This window comes from Myodes glareolus, chromosome 2 (assembly GCF_982192425.1).
Source record: "Myodes glareolus chromosome 2, mMyoGla1.1, whole genome shotgun sequence".
Classification (NCBI taxonomy): Eukaryota; Metazoa; Chordata; class Mammalia; order Rodentia; family Cricetidae; genus Myodes; species Myodes glareolus.
Window position 1 is genome coordinate 8,083,946 of NC_142027.1, and position 16,630 is coordinate 8,100,575.

The 16,630-nt window shown below is 48.5% G+C and overlaps 1 protein-coding gene across 3 annotated transcripts in view; it reads left to right on the top strand.

The window, feature by feature from the left end:
• Positions 1 to 16,630, top strand: part of Runx1 (RUNX family transcription factor 1) — a 223,951-nt gene that overhangs the window by 177,638 nt on the left and 29,683 nt on the right. Inside the window, exon 6 of one of the 3 annotated variants that reach the window (XM_048422959.3) lies at positions 6,412 to 6,600. The exons of the other annotated variants lie outside the window; for them this stretch is intronic. Within the exon in view, the coding sequence (XP_048278916.1) occupies positions 6,412 to 6,600 (189 nt within the window). The remainder of the gene's footprint in view (positions 1 to 6,411; positions 6,601 to 16,630) is intronic. 3 annotated transcript variants of the gene reach the window in all.

Below are 16,630 nucleotides of genomic sequence, written 5' to 3' on the forward strand. Positions count from 1 at the left end.
ACACACGCACACACACACACACACAGAGTCAGCACTCTAAAGACCATCTCAATGGTCAGACTGGGGACAGGCTCTCAAGACCAGGTGTCTGCCTGAAAGAAACTAAGAAACTGAGTCATGGCGTCCCGTGCAGTTGTGAAGACATGCCATCCTTGGAGTCACCAACACGACCCAGCTGAGCAGATAGTGGGGGCAGATGTCATGGCCATGGGTGCTTTTAGAGCCCCTGGGAGTAATCCACCTTAGTCCTTTCATTCCAGGCTTGCAGATAAGGAACCAGAGCAGTGAAGAGACTCACTCTACCCACAGCGAAGTCTGCAGGAAGCACGGACTTAGAGTGGGCAATGGGGCATGCCAGGCAGGCAGCGATGTCTCCTAGTGCCAAGCTGCCTCTCAGGGGGAGGATTAGTGTTCTACATTTACACCCTGGTCCTCAGGGGCACCTGGAAGTCTTACTTGCTGCACTTCCAGGGTAGAATGAGCTCCCATGGCCATCCCTGCAGTCCCCACATTCCCTAGACTGCTGCTTCCTCAAGAATTCTGAGAAGCGTCTATCCCAGCAGTTCTCAACCAGTGGGTCGCAACTCCCTGGCAACCCTCTATCTCCGAGAAATTAATTACATTGCTATTCATAAGAGTAGAAAAATACAGTTTGAAGAAAATGAAAATGAAATGAAAATCATTTTATGTTGGGGGTCACTACAACATGAGGAACTGTATTAAGGGGTCACAGCATCAGGAAGCTGAGAGCCACGGCTGTAAGCAAAGCTGTCTAGCCACAGCTGCACATGACATTCCCGTCATCAGGGAAGATCTCTGCATGTATCGAAGAACTTTTAAAGTAAACCGGAGGGCCACCAGTTTTCACACCAAACAAGGCCATCACAAAGTGCCCATGAGCTTAGACTACGTAAGCCTTGGTTTCCCTGGGCTCTACACACGCTATGTCATGCTATATGGGCTAGTTTATGCTACATATAATAAGTCGTGCAAAGGCGGATGAAAAATGCTCTTTAAAAATGTAGCTGTATTAAGCGAAACTTTTCTTCTTGTTGTTCCCCCAAAGCTACAGTATTACAAAGCCTGCCCATCATTTGCGTTTGTTCAGGTATTGGACATCACCTAGAGATGATTACAAGAGTAAAGGAAGATTGCGTGGGCCACAGGTACAGATGTGAGGCCGTTTACAGTAGGAGCTTGAGCAGCAGGAATCTGCGAATCGACAGGAGCCAGGCAGTCAACAGCCCACAGACACTGAGGCAGATTGTAGTTGGTCTTTTATTCCCCAGCCCACAGCAGATCAGAGAACAGTGGTGCTCCCGGGAAGTTTACAGGCCAGTCAGGGGAGCCCCTCCTCCCTTCTCTCACACCCAGTACCAGCAACATCAGCAGCCCACAGATCTTTCTAGAAACTGAAGCCCTGAGGAACCTTATTCTCCACCCACCTAGTGAGAGCCTCAGGGTGGTTCCGATACCTGCTCCAGAAGTGGAGAGCCGGCAGCTGGCTGCAGGCCGCTGTGCTGGCCTGGCCTTCCTAACTGGGGACAAAGACAGAGTGTAGGAGCTTAAGCCCTCTCATGGCCAGTGAGCTAGAAGCTGTTGGATTGTGAGTCACTTTTCTTGCTTCACTTGGGCAGGGATGGGATCATCAAAACCAAAATTTTGGACTCTAGGCATTCTGGGTGTGATCTGGGAGTACTGGGGATCTGGGGGTGTTTATGTACCCACGTTTTTCCTCCATCTGATGTGTGACATGGGCTAAATGGCATTAACCTTTGTGAACTTAGCTTGTCACCTGTCATTTAAAGATATAACAGATTTCTCTGGCCCATCTCTGGTTCTCCAGTGTGACATCTGTGTCCTGTTATCTTAGCACTATGGCATGAGAGGAAATTAAAGGGGGAAAATGAAATTATCTCTGTCCATATGCCATTAGACAATCTATAAAGACATGCATATATAAAATGCATTAGTATCTTTATTAGCATGCATACTACATATTTTATGTATAGTATGTGAATTGTTTTCAATGTAATTTAATTAATTTAAATGTTTACTAAACTGGAGCATTTTCTTCCTTCTTTTCACTTTTTGCAATGCTAGAGGTGAAACTCAGGGTCTTGTGAACACTAGTAAGTGGTCTCTCACTGAGCTGGACCCCGGTGCTCTGTGTGAAGAGTATGGAATATTAGATGGTATTTCTCAACAGTTAAATTAGCTGGAAGTTGGCTGGTTTGCTGGACAGAAGGTCTGTTTAGTACCTGCATTCAGTTCAAGGAAGGGTCACCGTTGCACTCAGTGCCACTACTTTAAAACCCTAATGACCCTGGAATTTAGCCACTGGCTCTGACACAAAGAAGGGGAACTGTTTGCTGTACTTGCTTATCCAAAGTCCTAATACTACTGCCAGTCAAAGGCAGAATAAGCCTTTTATACCCAGATCATGTAGCTAGTGTTGCACTGACTGAAAGATATTTTCTAAAATGCAGATGTCATCTTAAAGGTGAATGTACAAAATTCACCTTTTCTTTTAAAAGAACCACAATTTACAAACACACATACACACACACACATACAGAGAGAGAGAGAGAAAAAGAGAGAGAGAGAGAGAGAGTCTTCAGTGTGGTCATTTTGCATAGACTTTTCCCAACTGATTGTCATGACAAGGCTTTTCTATACCATATCAAGAACACCGCTAAGCTCCTATCAGAACCACGGGCTACCGTATTGATTGGCTAATCAAACATTTCCAGGAAAAGGTGGCAATTTCACCTCGTTGCCTTTGATGAAGGATCAGATGTTGTACTCCACTTACAGCCACAGAGCAAAGTGGCATCCTGGAAAAGGCAGCCGAGATTGGTCGAGTTATGTGCGCTTTTTCCACTCAGTTTTAACAGAAGAAAGGTGCCGGTTGACTTCATTATCTGTCATAAAATTTGATAACATCAGACGTGCCTTGATTGAGGCAGCCACCTCAGGGAACCACAGAGATCTGTTTAAGATGAAACGAATGCACCAAACAGTGCTTGTTTATTTTATTATGTGTTTCTTTTTCCATTTTTGTTGTTTTCCGATGACTCGCATGTATAATAACATTTTGAGAAGTATTTCTCTCCCAAAATATGTAAAAAAAAATAGAAGATTTGTGGGTCTCTTTCAACTCTGTGTGTGAACATCAGTAAAATGCACTCATACTTAGTCTTGAGGTAGCCCCAGCTTGAAGCCGCACTCCGGAACCTGACTCCCAGTGAACTTGAAAATCTCGGCTACCAGCGTGTGTGGGTTTAGATCTGCACAGTCCACAGTGGTTTGATCCAGTATTGAATGCCCTGCTTCCCTCCAGGGCCCAGTAATCAGTAAGAATGGAGAACGGATTTCATAGTGGGCATTTCCCATGTTTCTGTGTTTAGAATTCAGGGGCAAATTGATATTTTAATGGCACATGGATTCCAGAAACTGGAGATATAAAGCGTTCATTTTCCCCTAGCCTGAAGGTTTCTGTTGGAAGCTCCTGTATTCCACAAAAATATTGCTGCTTGGCACACGGCGCCTGATGGTTTCAGGAGAGAATAGGTGTTCCTGGCCTCTCTGCTGTAAATGCATCAGGACCACACCTTGAACTTGATGATGTCTTTCACTTCACAATGTCCTGGTGCTGCAACTCTCTAACTCCCCGGGAATATGGGGGTCAGGTTTCCTCCCAGGCAGCACCTTTCTTACAGACTCCCAGAGTGCACATGGAGAGAGTGTGGAATGAGCTATTCCCCAACCCTAAGCATTAAAGCCAGCACAAGACTCTCGGGGCTTAGGCAGCAGCGACGAGCTATGCCCCGGCATTCCTGTCAAAGCAGACAGTCATCAGCTAATCTCTGTGAATGACTACAATTTTGGCAGGTGTCAGCTCGTACCAAAACAGCTCGCACATTAGAACTTTTTTTAAACCATCGAGTAATGGAGGGAGAGAAATAAAAATAAATAATGTCACATGTGTTGGCCACACAGTGGCTTGCCCCAAATGGCTTATTTCTGTTTGTGCTCTCAGTGACCAGGTCCCCAAGTTTTTTGTTTGTTGGGTTGGTTGGTTTTGGTTTTGTTTTTTTTGGGGGGGGGGTATTTTTGTTTTTGTTTTTTGAGACAGGGTTTCTCTGTAGCTTTGAAGCCTGTCCTGGAACTAGCTCTTGTAGACCAGGCTGGCCTCAAACTCACAGAGATCCATCTGCCTCTGCCTTCCGAGTGCTGAGATTAAAGGGACAGTCCAGCCTGGTCCCCAAGTTTATAGAGGCAGGCCCTCCAATACTCACCCATCAAAGGCTGGCCAGGGACACCAACACACCAAGTGCTCTGAATTCAGAATCCACACAGACACACACACACACACACACACACACACACTGACCTTCACAGGGTTCTTCAAAACAAGCCACTGGGTGCCTTCGGAATGTGAAGCTGGGACACGGACAAACCCTGCTGGAAGCCCTGTTGGTCCACATTCTTTCTTAGGCCGTACAGCTCTCCCGAGTCATATTTCCCCCATCCTCTGACCTTGACTGGCATGAGACCGTAGTAGGCACTCCTAGGGGCCACGCCATGCTTTAATGGCTTTAGAGCCAGGATAGTTTCCCTGCGAGAGAGCTTGAGGCGCTTCAGTGTGGTGAGGAGTGGGACTATGTCACAGCCAAAGAGGAGGGAAGAGCCAGAGAAGGCTGCACACCAAACGGCGTGTGCTATGGCTGACTGAAGTAGAAGGTTCTAGAAAAAAGAAGTTTTTGTACTTCTGCTGGTAAAAAGATGAAGGAGGCAGTCGGGGAGTTGGCGTCTTTTGTCCGCAAAGCTTAAAATACTCGGCCTCTGAGAGGCCTCTCACATGTACGCCGTCTGAGCCTGCGTGACTCAGGGTGTTTGTGTCTGAGGCGAATGTTGAGAGCTGCCGCTCTGAGTGACAGTCCAGATTTGCCTGGGTGATACGTGGACGGAGGGAACGTTGCGTGTGAACTACACAAATATTATGCTTGAGCATTTTTCCTCCGTTTGGAGCCAAACAGGGCTTGTTAGTGATAAAAATCACTGCAATATAGTAGGCCCTTTTTCTGGCCTGGAATTTGAGACTGTGTCAGCGGTGCCAAGGGGGCCCGCAGCAGGAAGAGACGGCAAGCCACGGGGATTTGAAACCATAACACAACTTCTACAACTTAATTTTATAATTGTAGCAATTGGGAACTGGGGGGCAAGGAGGGGACCGTTCATAGCCTTGCTCCTACCCTGTGCTGGGGGGATGCTATCCAGGGTCCTCTGTCCAGCTTCCAGTTGGGATGGGTACCAGAAGCAGCCTTTTCTATGGGCAGAAGTCAGTGGCTTCTGTCATGCACTGAGACTGTGTGACCACTGGCAGGGAGAGCTGCTGTGGCACAGTCAGATAAACCTTCAGGGTGAGCTGGCCTCTTTAAAGAGGAATGGCTCTCCCAAGTTGTCTGTGGCTGTTTTCCTGTGTGGGAGGCAGGACTCTGCTATAATCTCTAGTTTAATGACAGTTTAGATGGGGCAAGGGAAACCTGGAGGCCCAGCCCTCCCGACTGGACCATGTGAATGCCCCTGCTTGCTCTTCCATGGTGATAGGGACACCTACTGCCCATACAGCCTGGCACCCCTCTCCACTTTCACTCTCTAGTCCCTGGGAAGCTCGGCAGGCCAACTGGCCACGCCCTCTGGGCTCCCGAGGGCCCCGCCTACTAGGAATATCGGAACAGGCCTAGGCTGCACCTTTCTACCTCTTCCCTCTTAGGGATATGTCCAGGGAGTGAGCTTCAGAGAAGAAAGGATGCTTCAGGGAGCCTGTATGAAGGAGGAAGGGCCTGGGACAGGGCTGCCCTGTGCCTACGTGCTTGTAACAGGAAATCTTCCTTCAGGCTGTGGGTTTGCAGCTGCACCCAATTCCCTGTTGAAGGGGCATTCTGCTGAGCTCCATGGCCCACCTGCTTCAGACCTGCTTCTGGTCGGGTTTGCAAGACATCAGGGTATTCATGACCCCAGGGGAGGCCACCTTTCTTGGCTGCCATGGCTCAGCCCTCAGCCTGTGGCCAACAGCCAACAAGCAACGGGCTTCTTTCCCAGGCCACTCTAATCAGTTCCACTCCCTAGTATCTCTCTTTCTGCCCACCTGGGAGGCGCACAGAGAGCTGGGTGCATGCCGAGTCCCAGACTAAGGGAACGCCCAGTGGCCAGTGTGATGAAGGATGGCCCTGGGCCCCCAGCCCAAGAGGCAGTTCCAACAAGCTCATCTTGGGGGCGAAGGGAGGGGGGACGATAAGAAAAGACCCCCTCCACAATGCGTTTTCTGATCTCTTCCCTCCCTCCCTCCCTCCTTCCCTACCTCCCTTCCCTCCTCCTCCCTTCCCCTCCCGGTCCCTACACTAGGACATCGGCAGAAACTAGATGAGACCAAGCCCGGGAGTTTGTCCTTTTCCGAGAGGCTCAGTGAACTGGAGCAGCTGCGGCGCACGGCCATGAGGGTCAGCCCGCACCACTCAGCCCCCACGCCCAACCCTCGGGCCTCCTTGAACCACTCCACTGCCTTTAACCCGCAGCCTCAGAGTCAGATGCAGGGTAAGTACCCCGTGGAGCCCACTGCCCTCGGTCCTTGCTGAAGTCCTGGGCACAGAGCCCACCCAGGCTGGCAGGGCTTCCCCTGGGCGCTCCAAGGGCGCTCCTGAAAGCCGCGGCCTCCAGTGGGAGCTTGTTAGAAAAGCGGAGTCTCAGTGTTTCACCTACTGAGTTTCTCTCCACTGAGAAGTTTCTCTCTTGACTGAGCATGGCTATGGACATCCATCATGTATGTTAGTGGATATACACATGGCTATGGACAGCCATCATGTATGTTAGTGGATATACACATGGCTATGGACATCCATCATGTATGTTAGTGGATATACACATGGCTATGGACATCCATCCGTGTGTGTAAGTGGATATACACATGGCTATGGACAGCCATCATGTATGTTAGTGGATATACACATGGCTATGGACATCCATCATGTATGTTAGTGGATATACACATGGCTATGGACAGCCATCATGTATGTTAGTGGATATACACATGGCTATGGACATCCATCCGTGTGTGTAAGTGGATATACACATGGCTATGGACAGCCATCATGTATGTTAGTGGATATACACATGGCTATGGACATCCATCATGTATGTTAGTGGATATACACATGGCTATGAACATCCATCCGTGTGTGTAAGTGGATATACCTGTGGACTATCAGTTCCAGGGACCCAAATCCACAGTGCCCAGCAGTGCCCCAGCACTTACACATAGGTCCTAGCATAGTGTGCATGCTCCTGGAGGCTCAAGTTCATTCCTCATTGCTGCTGGCATCTGGTACGCTATGGATACAATATTATAGAAATAACAGTTAACAACCACTAAATTCTATCATTTAGGGATTCATAACAAAAATTTATTTTTGGCATGTGTACATTTTTAAAACCTATTGTCAGCCCAGCATTGGTTCAGTCTTTAGCTATAGAGCCTGCAGATACAAAGAGCTGCCTTTGTATATGTATATAAGCAGATGAGGGGTTTACGTTATGTTGTTTTCTTACCTGCCCATTAGTATTGAAGCCATACACTTTTGTATGTATGTGTGTATGTATGTATAAATACACACATATACACATCTAGAAAGGTAAAGGTGAGGCGTTCTCAAGTTCTTGTTGTCTTCAGATCACATGTGGAGTCTGCATCTAATATTTTTTCTTTGCACACTATAAAGAACAGGAGGCATGCATGCGTGTGGCTGTATCCAGCACAGTATTTTCAGATCAGGGCTGTGAGTTCCTTTCACTCTGTGGGGCAGTCACCACCTCCAAAAGCAAAAGCGCTGTGAGCTGCAGAAACCGCACAAACCTGTAAGGTGCAATAGCTGCACAGGCCCTCTGTGCCAAGTTAGATAGCACTCACGGTGCATTTACGTGGTAGGGCTGCTGACGCTGGCGGCTGTTTGCTCAGTGATACCATTATAATATCTGAACGGCGCTCTTCCTGTGCCAGGTGGGACACAACTGGATTTGATATGCTTGCAGTAACATTCCTGCCTAGATGCAGGCTCATTCGCCCCAAAGGAAAGGATGAGGCCAATCTGAAGAAAGGGACTGAGGGCCAGCAGCAGGCGTGGGGCACCACTTCTCACAGAAAGTGAAGATTAGCTTCCCCTGTGCTCCGCATGGGGCACACAGGAAGTCTCTATGTGATAGGGCTTCAGAGCAAATTGCTCTCTTCCAGAAGAAACACATGCAGGGCTCACAAAAGTTCACACTTTCCAGAGTGTAAAATAGAGAGTATGCCCCAGGTATGGTGGTGCAGGCCGACTCTCACAGAACTTGGGAGGTGTAGGCAGCGGGTCAAGAGTTCAAGGCTGGCTTTACCTACCTAGCTAGCTTAAGGCTGACCTGAGCTGCATAGTGTGCCTCTCCTCTGTGTGAGTGGAACAAAGAGTTAGGCTGTCTTTAGGGTGTGTAGGCCCCACAAAATCCTTTGTTTCTCGGTGCTTAATGACTAATTGCTCAAAACATTCACACTAATTTCCCAGGAGCCCACAGTGTAGTTCTATGGTGACATGTTAGGGAGATAGACGGTCTTGTGGACAAGGAGAATGAAATTTTCGAGGAGATTCTTCTGTCTTGTGTTTGCCATCATTTGGCTCCACATGTCTTTTCTGGGAGCCCGTGTGTGAAAACCGAGGTGAGGGCTCTGGTGGCTGTACTCACCACTTGTGGCTGGAAATGAGATTGGCCTTTTGCATGCAGAAAGCCAAACCCAAACATAAAAGGGTTTTTTTAAGCCAATGCAAAACTGAGTCACGTGGGAACAAACTCAAAGTGTCGCCTGCCTCCGCCGGCTCCGTGAACCTGACCCGCTTTCACTGTCTTATATGCCATTCCCTAGCAATTCCGAGGGTGGTGGGTGCTCAGGAGTGTCCTGAGCCTTTGGAATGGCCCACTTGGGCATGGGAGGCATCGTCATGGGCAGGCCGTGGGCACCTGTGGCTCTCTGCATCGTAACTTGATCTCAGAGTATTCTAAGGGCCTGACTGCTACTCTCATAAGATGTGTGGACTGTATTATGGGTGGTTTTTTTTTTTCCTTTAGTATTTGATATGCAAGGATTTACTCGCTCCATGGCAGACTCAGTTTCAGACCTGCGTTCACGATAGAGCATGTAAAACACTCGCCTGTGTTCTCTCCACCACCACGCCATCACCTGCTTCACTCCCCTTCCTCTCCTCTCTTTTTTTCCCTACAAGAAAATGCTATTTTATACAAGTCTAGTTTTGAGTAGACCCTTAAATGCCACCCCCCCACACACACACACTTGAAATCCAAACATTAACAGGGATAATGTAACAGCCCAGTCCTTCACTTTGCTCCTGGCATTAAAGACAGCCAATGCCCGAGTTTAGCCCGAGGGCACCCATGTCTCCCTAAGTCACGCAGCACGGTTCATGGCGCTCTGAGACGGCCATCACAATTTTAAGGAAATAGTCCCGTAAGTATTCAGAACAGTGTTTCCTCAGCACCGTACAGACACAGGAATAATTTCCAGCTCTACAGAGATGCCAGTGACTGCCAGAGGTCTATGGAGAGGCAGGGGACTGCCAGGCCGGAGCCACCCTCACGCCTCTGCTCTGCCAGCAGAGGATCATGGGTATGGAATATCACCCTTCCTTACCTTACCCAGTAGACATCTCCAGTGACGTGCTGTGTGGTGCGGATGGACGGGGAAGGTTACCATGCCACCCAACCACTGTTTGTTTGTTGTGGTTTTAATTTTAAAAGAGCTGAAGTTAATCTCAGCTTCCTATCTGGGCAGGCCTAAAAGTGGAACAGAAAGCCATTTTGTCATGGCTTACATTTTGCCGTGGTTTACGCAAGTCAGGACACCATCATCAATGCCTCCTGCCAGGTTTCAGGCCTTTCCTACGTTCCTTTTACAGCCGGGGATGGGACAGATTACAGAGTTCTGGAGTAATGGTGCCTGCTTCCTCAGACCTCCCACTCAGAGATGACTCTGGGTGAGTCATGTGGAGTCTCGGATTCTGGTTTAGAAGGTGGCATGGCTTCCACCTTTCCCGGGAGATGAGGGTGACGTGTAAAGATACCGACACCGAAACCCTCCAAACCAGAGACCTTAGCAGACCAGCAAGCTAAGCCTCTTGCTGTAAAGTCTAACTTTCCTTGGCTTCACTGCAATGTGCCTGAGCATAGCTCAGATTTCCCTGTCTGCATGTTCTTTTCTCTCAGCCATCCTGTGGGGTGGTGTAGAGACAGAAGCACAGAACTCTCCGCTCAGAGGTTAAACATTTCCTACCACATCCGGCATTGTAAGTGATGGACTCAAATCCCGAGCTTTCTGAAGGCGCATGCAGTAAGGTCAGGTGTGGAAGGGTGAGCCTGTGTGCCTGGCTCGGAGACGGGTGTGCTACAGGGCTGGCAGGCGTCGAGAGGTGCTGGGCTAGCCACTCCCGTAGGAGACCCGGATTGAAGGCATTGCGTTGTAATTGGATATTGATGCCAGTGCTGGCGTTGATATCATCAGGTTCTGTGTTGGGTGCCTTACTGTGTCATCTTCTGGGGGTACTTTATCTTTAAAAATGCGGAGAAAAGAAAGCCAGTTGCAATACTGGACTTCTGAGCTTATCCAAAAGGGAATGTATGAGCAGGAGCGGGGCTTGCCATCCTCTCCTCCTGGTCTCTCATCACTTGAGCATGAGATGGCTAAAACAGTCTGTCCCTCAAGGATAGGCACAGGTGCAGCACCATGGTCCCTAAAACAGTGCAGTGTGCATGACCTTGATGTGTTCTGTATTGACCTTGCCCCCAAATACTTAATCAGCCCTTCAGAGAATCACTTATCACTTAAACTGACACCACCTTTGTAATCCAAAACCACGGTTTAATAGGACCTGGTTTCCAAATAGTTTCCTGAGCGATACTCAGAGAGGTCCACCCATATTCTCAAGATCCTCCTAGTCCCTTGAGGACACCTTTTCTGATTACAAGGGAGAATAATTTACTATGGGTGATTCCTTCCCTGGTCTGCCGAGGTTTTGAAGTTCTCCCTGACGCTAATGAATCTGGAGGCTGCACACAGGTGCATTAAACGGTGTCCTTGGGACTTTACAAAGTGGTCATCTGTGCACTTCCTGAATAGGGATGTTAAAATGCAGAGGCTTTGAAAGGTGCACGTTCTCAGCTGCTAGGAAGGAGGCGCACTACCACAAACCGGCAAGAAGTTTAACCTCTTAAAGTCTCCACCTTCCTCCTTGCAAAACAAGAGTGGGAATTGTTCTTGTCAGTCTTGAGGACACAGAAACACCAGCATGGAATGCCATCCGTGACCGATCGCTATTACAGTCTGTGTCAACAGTAGCAGCTCTGCTGGTCTTCTGTGGCTGACACAGCACCGGGGCCACAGATTTAGTGACTTTAAACAATGAAAATTTATTCTCTCAAGACTGGAGGCTGCACGTTCTAACATTAAGGCAGCATGTGACAGCGCTTCCTCTGAAGGCCCAAGGGAAGGCTCTTCCTGTCTCCTCTAATTCTCGCCAGTTCCAGGCACTCCTCGGCTCATGGCTGCATCTTTCCCCTCTGTCTTCTCTCTACCTAAGCTTCTCTGTTCTGTCTTTCCCTCTGCTTCTTCCATTTATTTTTTATTTTATGTGCATTGGCGTTTTGCCTGCACGTAGGTCTTTGTGAGCGGGTCAGATCCCCTGGATCGGGAGGTACAGACAGTAGTCAGCTGCCATGTGGGTTTTGGGAATTGAACCCGGGTCCTCCGGAAGAGCAGCCAGTGCTCTTAATCGCTCAGCCCCTCTCCCTCTGCTTCTTAAAAGATCAAACATCATTGGATTTATACCCAAGTCGTTCATGAGAGCATCAAGGTCCTTCACTTAATTACAGATATAAAAGACCACTCCTTTCCAAGTGAGATTTTAGTCACTATCTAGAGGTTAGACTATGGCCCTGTCTAATGCCACCATTAGGCCAACACTAAAATACAGATATTATCAGAACATTAACCAGTGGATTTTGGTCAGTTCCATAAGAATTTCCCTCTCCATTCCCCAGAGCAGACCAGGTAAATATAAGCTCACACCTGTGTGTCCCAGCCACGTCATCTGGACACTGACATCTCAGCCCTTTATTTGCTGGAGCCCAGTGTCATGATTCTTTCGACTCCCAGGCAGGAGAGTCTAGTTTCTTCTTTCTAGATAAGATCAGCTACTTCCCAGTGTTTTCTAGAGCACCTACACAGATGGAACCAAAGGCTCAACTGTGATGGAGAAGGGGGGCTTTCCGATATGTGGGGTTCAATGCGGGGTCAGAATACAGGAGACAGGGGTCCTCCTACTCCAGCCTTCAAACTCCATTGGGCAGAGAAATGAAAATGCCAGGAAGACAAACGCCGGCCAGTTGGGATGGACTCAAGAATGTGACCTCTAGACAAAGCCATGCCGCAGCAGGCATGACCCTGTTGTTTTGGAGCAACAAGTGACTTTAGCACGGGGTATTGTCAACCAGACACCCATTCCACAGGGACGCTGATTTCCTTTGAATCTCTCATCATGCCAAGTCACAGATCACTTGCAGGCAGCCTTTCAAGTTTGGGGGTTTAAGAAAGCGGTTTTGACCATAGCTGTGAAGTCTTACAAAGTTTATCGGAAGTTTGGCCCAAGGGAACCGTGTAAAGCTGAGGTGAACCACAGCCTGGCCACCGATTTTTCCCAGTCCTGGCTTTGTAAGCGCAGGCCCGCTCCGATTTGGTTGTTGTAGGTTTCTTCAAACACGCAGGACTCGGCAAGGCTTTGTCAGTCTGTCTTGACCTCTTTTCCTCTCGGGACAGCCATCCTAACTCCAGGGACTGTGGACCAAGGCACAGTGTGCCTCTTGCCGTCTAGCCAACAACTGCCTAGTGCCTGGTCTCTCTCCTGCTTCCACACTCTCTGGTCCCACAGAGACTTTTGATATTATTATTAAACAGATGCCTGCAGAGCCACAGAACGGCTGATTGTTATGGAGATTAAAGGTAGGGATCACAGAAAGCCTGCAAACATGATCATCACTGACAAGCCTTGCATCTCTCGGCAGGCAGACCTTCCTCCCATGGTCTCTTCCTGGCAGGACACTTTGTATGCCAATGATAGTGATTCGGTTCTGAGCCACAGTCAATAGGACAAACTAATAATGAGAAAAATAGAATAGGACTCACCCTAAAAACAAACACTGATCAGTCAGGTTTATGTTCTGCCTCTCTGTGCTCCCCTGGGAACAGAGCAAGAAAGAAGGGGTGGGGACCATGCTCCTTCCTTGTTCTATTGATTTCTGTTTCCAAGTGACGGGGGTCTTTAGGCTGCCTTTCAGCCCACACAGGCTCCTTTGGGCAGTGCTTACTATTTTAAAAGTAGAGGCATTTCTGGAGCAAACAGAATCATGGTTCAGGTGCTAGATTGAGCCACTAAGCCATTGGTAGGATAGGCTGGCCAGAGGGGACCTGTTTCTCTGACTCAGGTTGAAATGTTGCCGCCCTGGGTATCATTATTACTTGATAATCACCCTCTGGGCACACGCAAGGCTTAGAATCTTCCAAATGTATTTGCAAGATTTGAACTATCACTGTCCAGTTCTGATCTCCATGGGTCATGACCTCACAGTTTTGGAAGGGTGGGTATCCATTTTAAACACAACTCGGACTTTTCCTCTAAGGGAATCATGCGGGTGGAGGGGGCATGTCCATTCCGTGGCATCCAACGACTATGGGATGGCATGAGACACAAGGTCTTCCCTTGTTCCTTTCTGCCATCTTATCTCTCTTACGCAGTCTGACGTGTGTAGCACAAATTCTAGTTGATATTAATAATAAAAACCTGGAGTCAGATATTGGGGGAAAAACTGAAAGATCAAAGAAGCAGAGCAGCCAGCCACTAAAGAGCTCTTACTCTATGAAATCCTCAGACTGAAAAGAGCGTGAGCTCCTATCTCCTCCCGCCTCTATTCCTCTCTAGTGCTGGGATTAAAAGGTGTGCACCACCACTGCCTGGCCTCTATGGCTAACTAGTGTGGCTGCTAGGATTAAAGACTTCCTGGCCTGTATGGCTGGCTAATGTGGCTAGTTTTGCCTTCTGATCTTCAGGCAAGCTTTATTTATTAAAACAAATAAAATACCACTATAGACTTGGGCCACTGAATTTGGGGTTCCAGAATTTAACACAGTTTATGCCTATCAAGACTTGGGCAGTCTGGTGACCAGCCAGTCCTGGGAGTGTGGTAGAGGGTCTGTTAGACTCATTCTGCTCCTGGGATGAAGAAAGACCTCATTGGTGGAATAAATCTGAACTTCCCCAGGGAAGGAAGATCTTTGAGGCACTGCGCTCGTGGGTGCAGTCTACAGCTTCGTAAATTCTCAGCACCTACTTTGGCAGGAGTGCCCCCCTCCCCCGGTGCTCTGCACATTCCCCGAGTCATTCCAAGGCCAGAGCCGAGGCTCAAAGCTAAACCGTGGCTGTTTCCCCCTTCGCATGGTTTGAAGGGCCTCTTTAGTGGCTTTAAGAGAACATCTTGAGATAAAAAGGGAAAAGGAGCTAATGAGACAGGGGAGCTGCACTTCTCGGAGTTGCCGCTCCTACAATGGGAGAAAAGACGGTTGCTTTATGAAGTCTCACGGGACGCCCGCAGCGCTGCGGCCACTCTCTCTCCATTAGCACATCTCTCTGCACATATCAGATGGCAAATTATAGAATGATAAAGTTATTAAAATATCTGTAGAAGTCAGCCCACACTCAAGGGCTTGACTCGGCTTTTCTGCCCACTAAGTGGTTTATTTAGATGTCTTGACTGACTCAAGGTCAGTCCCGCCTACTCCACACACCAACCCGAGCTGTCCCTATCTGAGGACGTGCTGCTGTGGGTTTTCCAGCCGGGCTGCTGTCTCGAGAAGGAGCCCAGAGTTTACAGACTGGATTCTACTCCACCCCCACCCTCAACATAAAAACTGCAGCGTAGGTTGGTGATCGCACCCGCAGCTTGATTACTGCCAGAGCTGTCGAGCCAACGAAGAGGATCATGAGGAAGGCAGCAGGACAGCCATCACAGTTTATGTTGGCAGAATGGACCGGTGGCGGGGAGGCCTGCCCACCACCAACACTCTGGCACAGGTCGCAGACAGAGGAAACCTCATCTAGAGGTTCTCAACCTTCCTGCTGCTGCGACCTTTTAATACAGTTCCTCACGTTGTGGTGGCTTCCCCCCCCCCATCAACCATAACATTATTTTCATTGCTACTTCATAACTGTAATTTTGCAACTGTCGCAAATCTGATATGCAGATGGTTTTAGGAGATGCCTGTGAAGAGGTCACTCAATTCTCCAAAGGGGTCGAGACCCACATATTGAGAACCACAGACCTAGAAGGTTCGATTCAGTTTGCTCCTTGTTTTGACATCACCTGATAACAGTTCTGTCTGTCTCCCCTCCTCTCCTCTCTCCGTGTGTACCTTTCTGGTAGGATGCATATGGACAGGGATATGCGTCTGTGTGTGTGTGTGTGTGTGTGTGTGTGTGTGTGTGTGTGTGAAAGTCAGAGTGTCTGGAAGTCAGGGGATGGCCTCAGTGGTCATTCCTCCAATAACTGCCACATTTGCTTGAGACAGGGTCTCTTATTAGCGTTGAGCTTGCCCAAGTAGGTTAGGCTAAAGGACCTGCAAACTTCAGGGATCCTCTCTCTACCTCCCACGTCACTCATGATGTCCCGTGACAGCATCATTGACGTGACTTTACAGTCCTGTGCCGCCGCACCCTGCTTTTTATGTGGGTTCTTAGGATCAACGTGGGACCTCACATTTGTGATGCAAGCCCTTGGCTGACTGAACATCTTCCCGCCCCTGGCACTGTTTTTCCTAAGTGTCCTAGGCCTCTTTGTCATGCAAGTGAGTCACTGGTTGGTCCTAAACATTCTGTAATCCTGAATACAGTATCTTGAAGGAATTACAGTCACCCCTAACACTTTCAGGGAAACTGACTGAGTTGCCCTAGGGCCTCCACCCTCCTGCCTCTAATTGACAGACAGTTTTTTTTTTTCAGGGAGGGGGGGAGATGATACCTTTTGCTCTGTGATCAGGCTCCCAGAAGCTCTGAGGCACCATATGTTGTTAAATAAGAGAAGTCATTGCCCAGACATAGATCTGTCTAATTTAATGTGATTTTCCATAAATTACAAAGCATGACTTTGAAATTGGATTTGTATAAAATTATGGGTAGCCAGTTCAGGTGGAAGCGGAAGGGAACTTTGTTATTCCTGGGCCAGCATCTTTTCCGGGCTTCCTATTTGATTCTTCCCCACCCTGGGGTGGGAGGACACCGTAGGGCAGCGTTATCAACCTTCCTGATGCTGTGACCCTTTCACACAGTTCCTCATGTGGTGGTGACCCCAACCATAAACTTATTTCATTGCTGCTTCATAATTGTATTTTTGCTGCTGTTCTGAATAGTGATGTAAATATCCCTGTTTTCTGATGGTCTTCAGGGACCCCATAGGTTGAGAACCACTGCTGTCGAGGCCTTTGTAG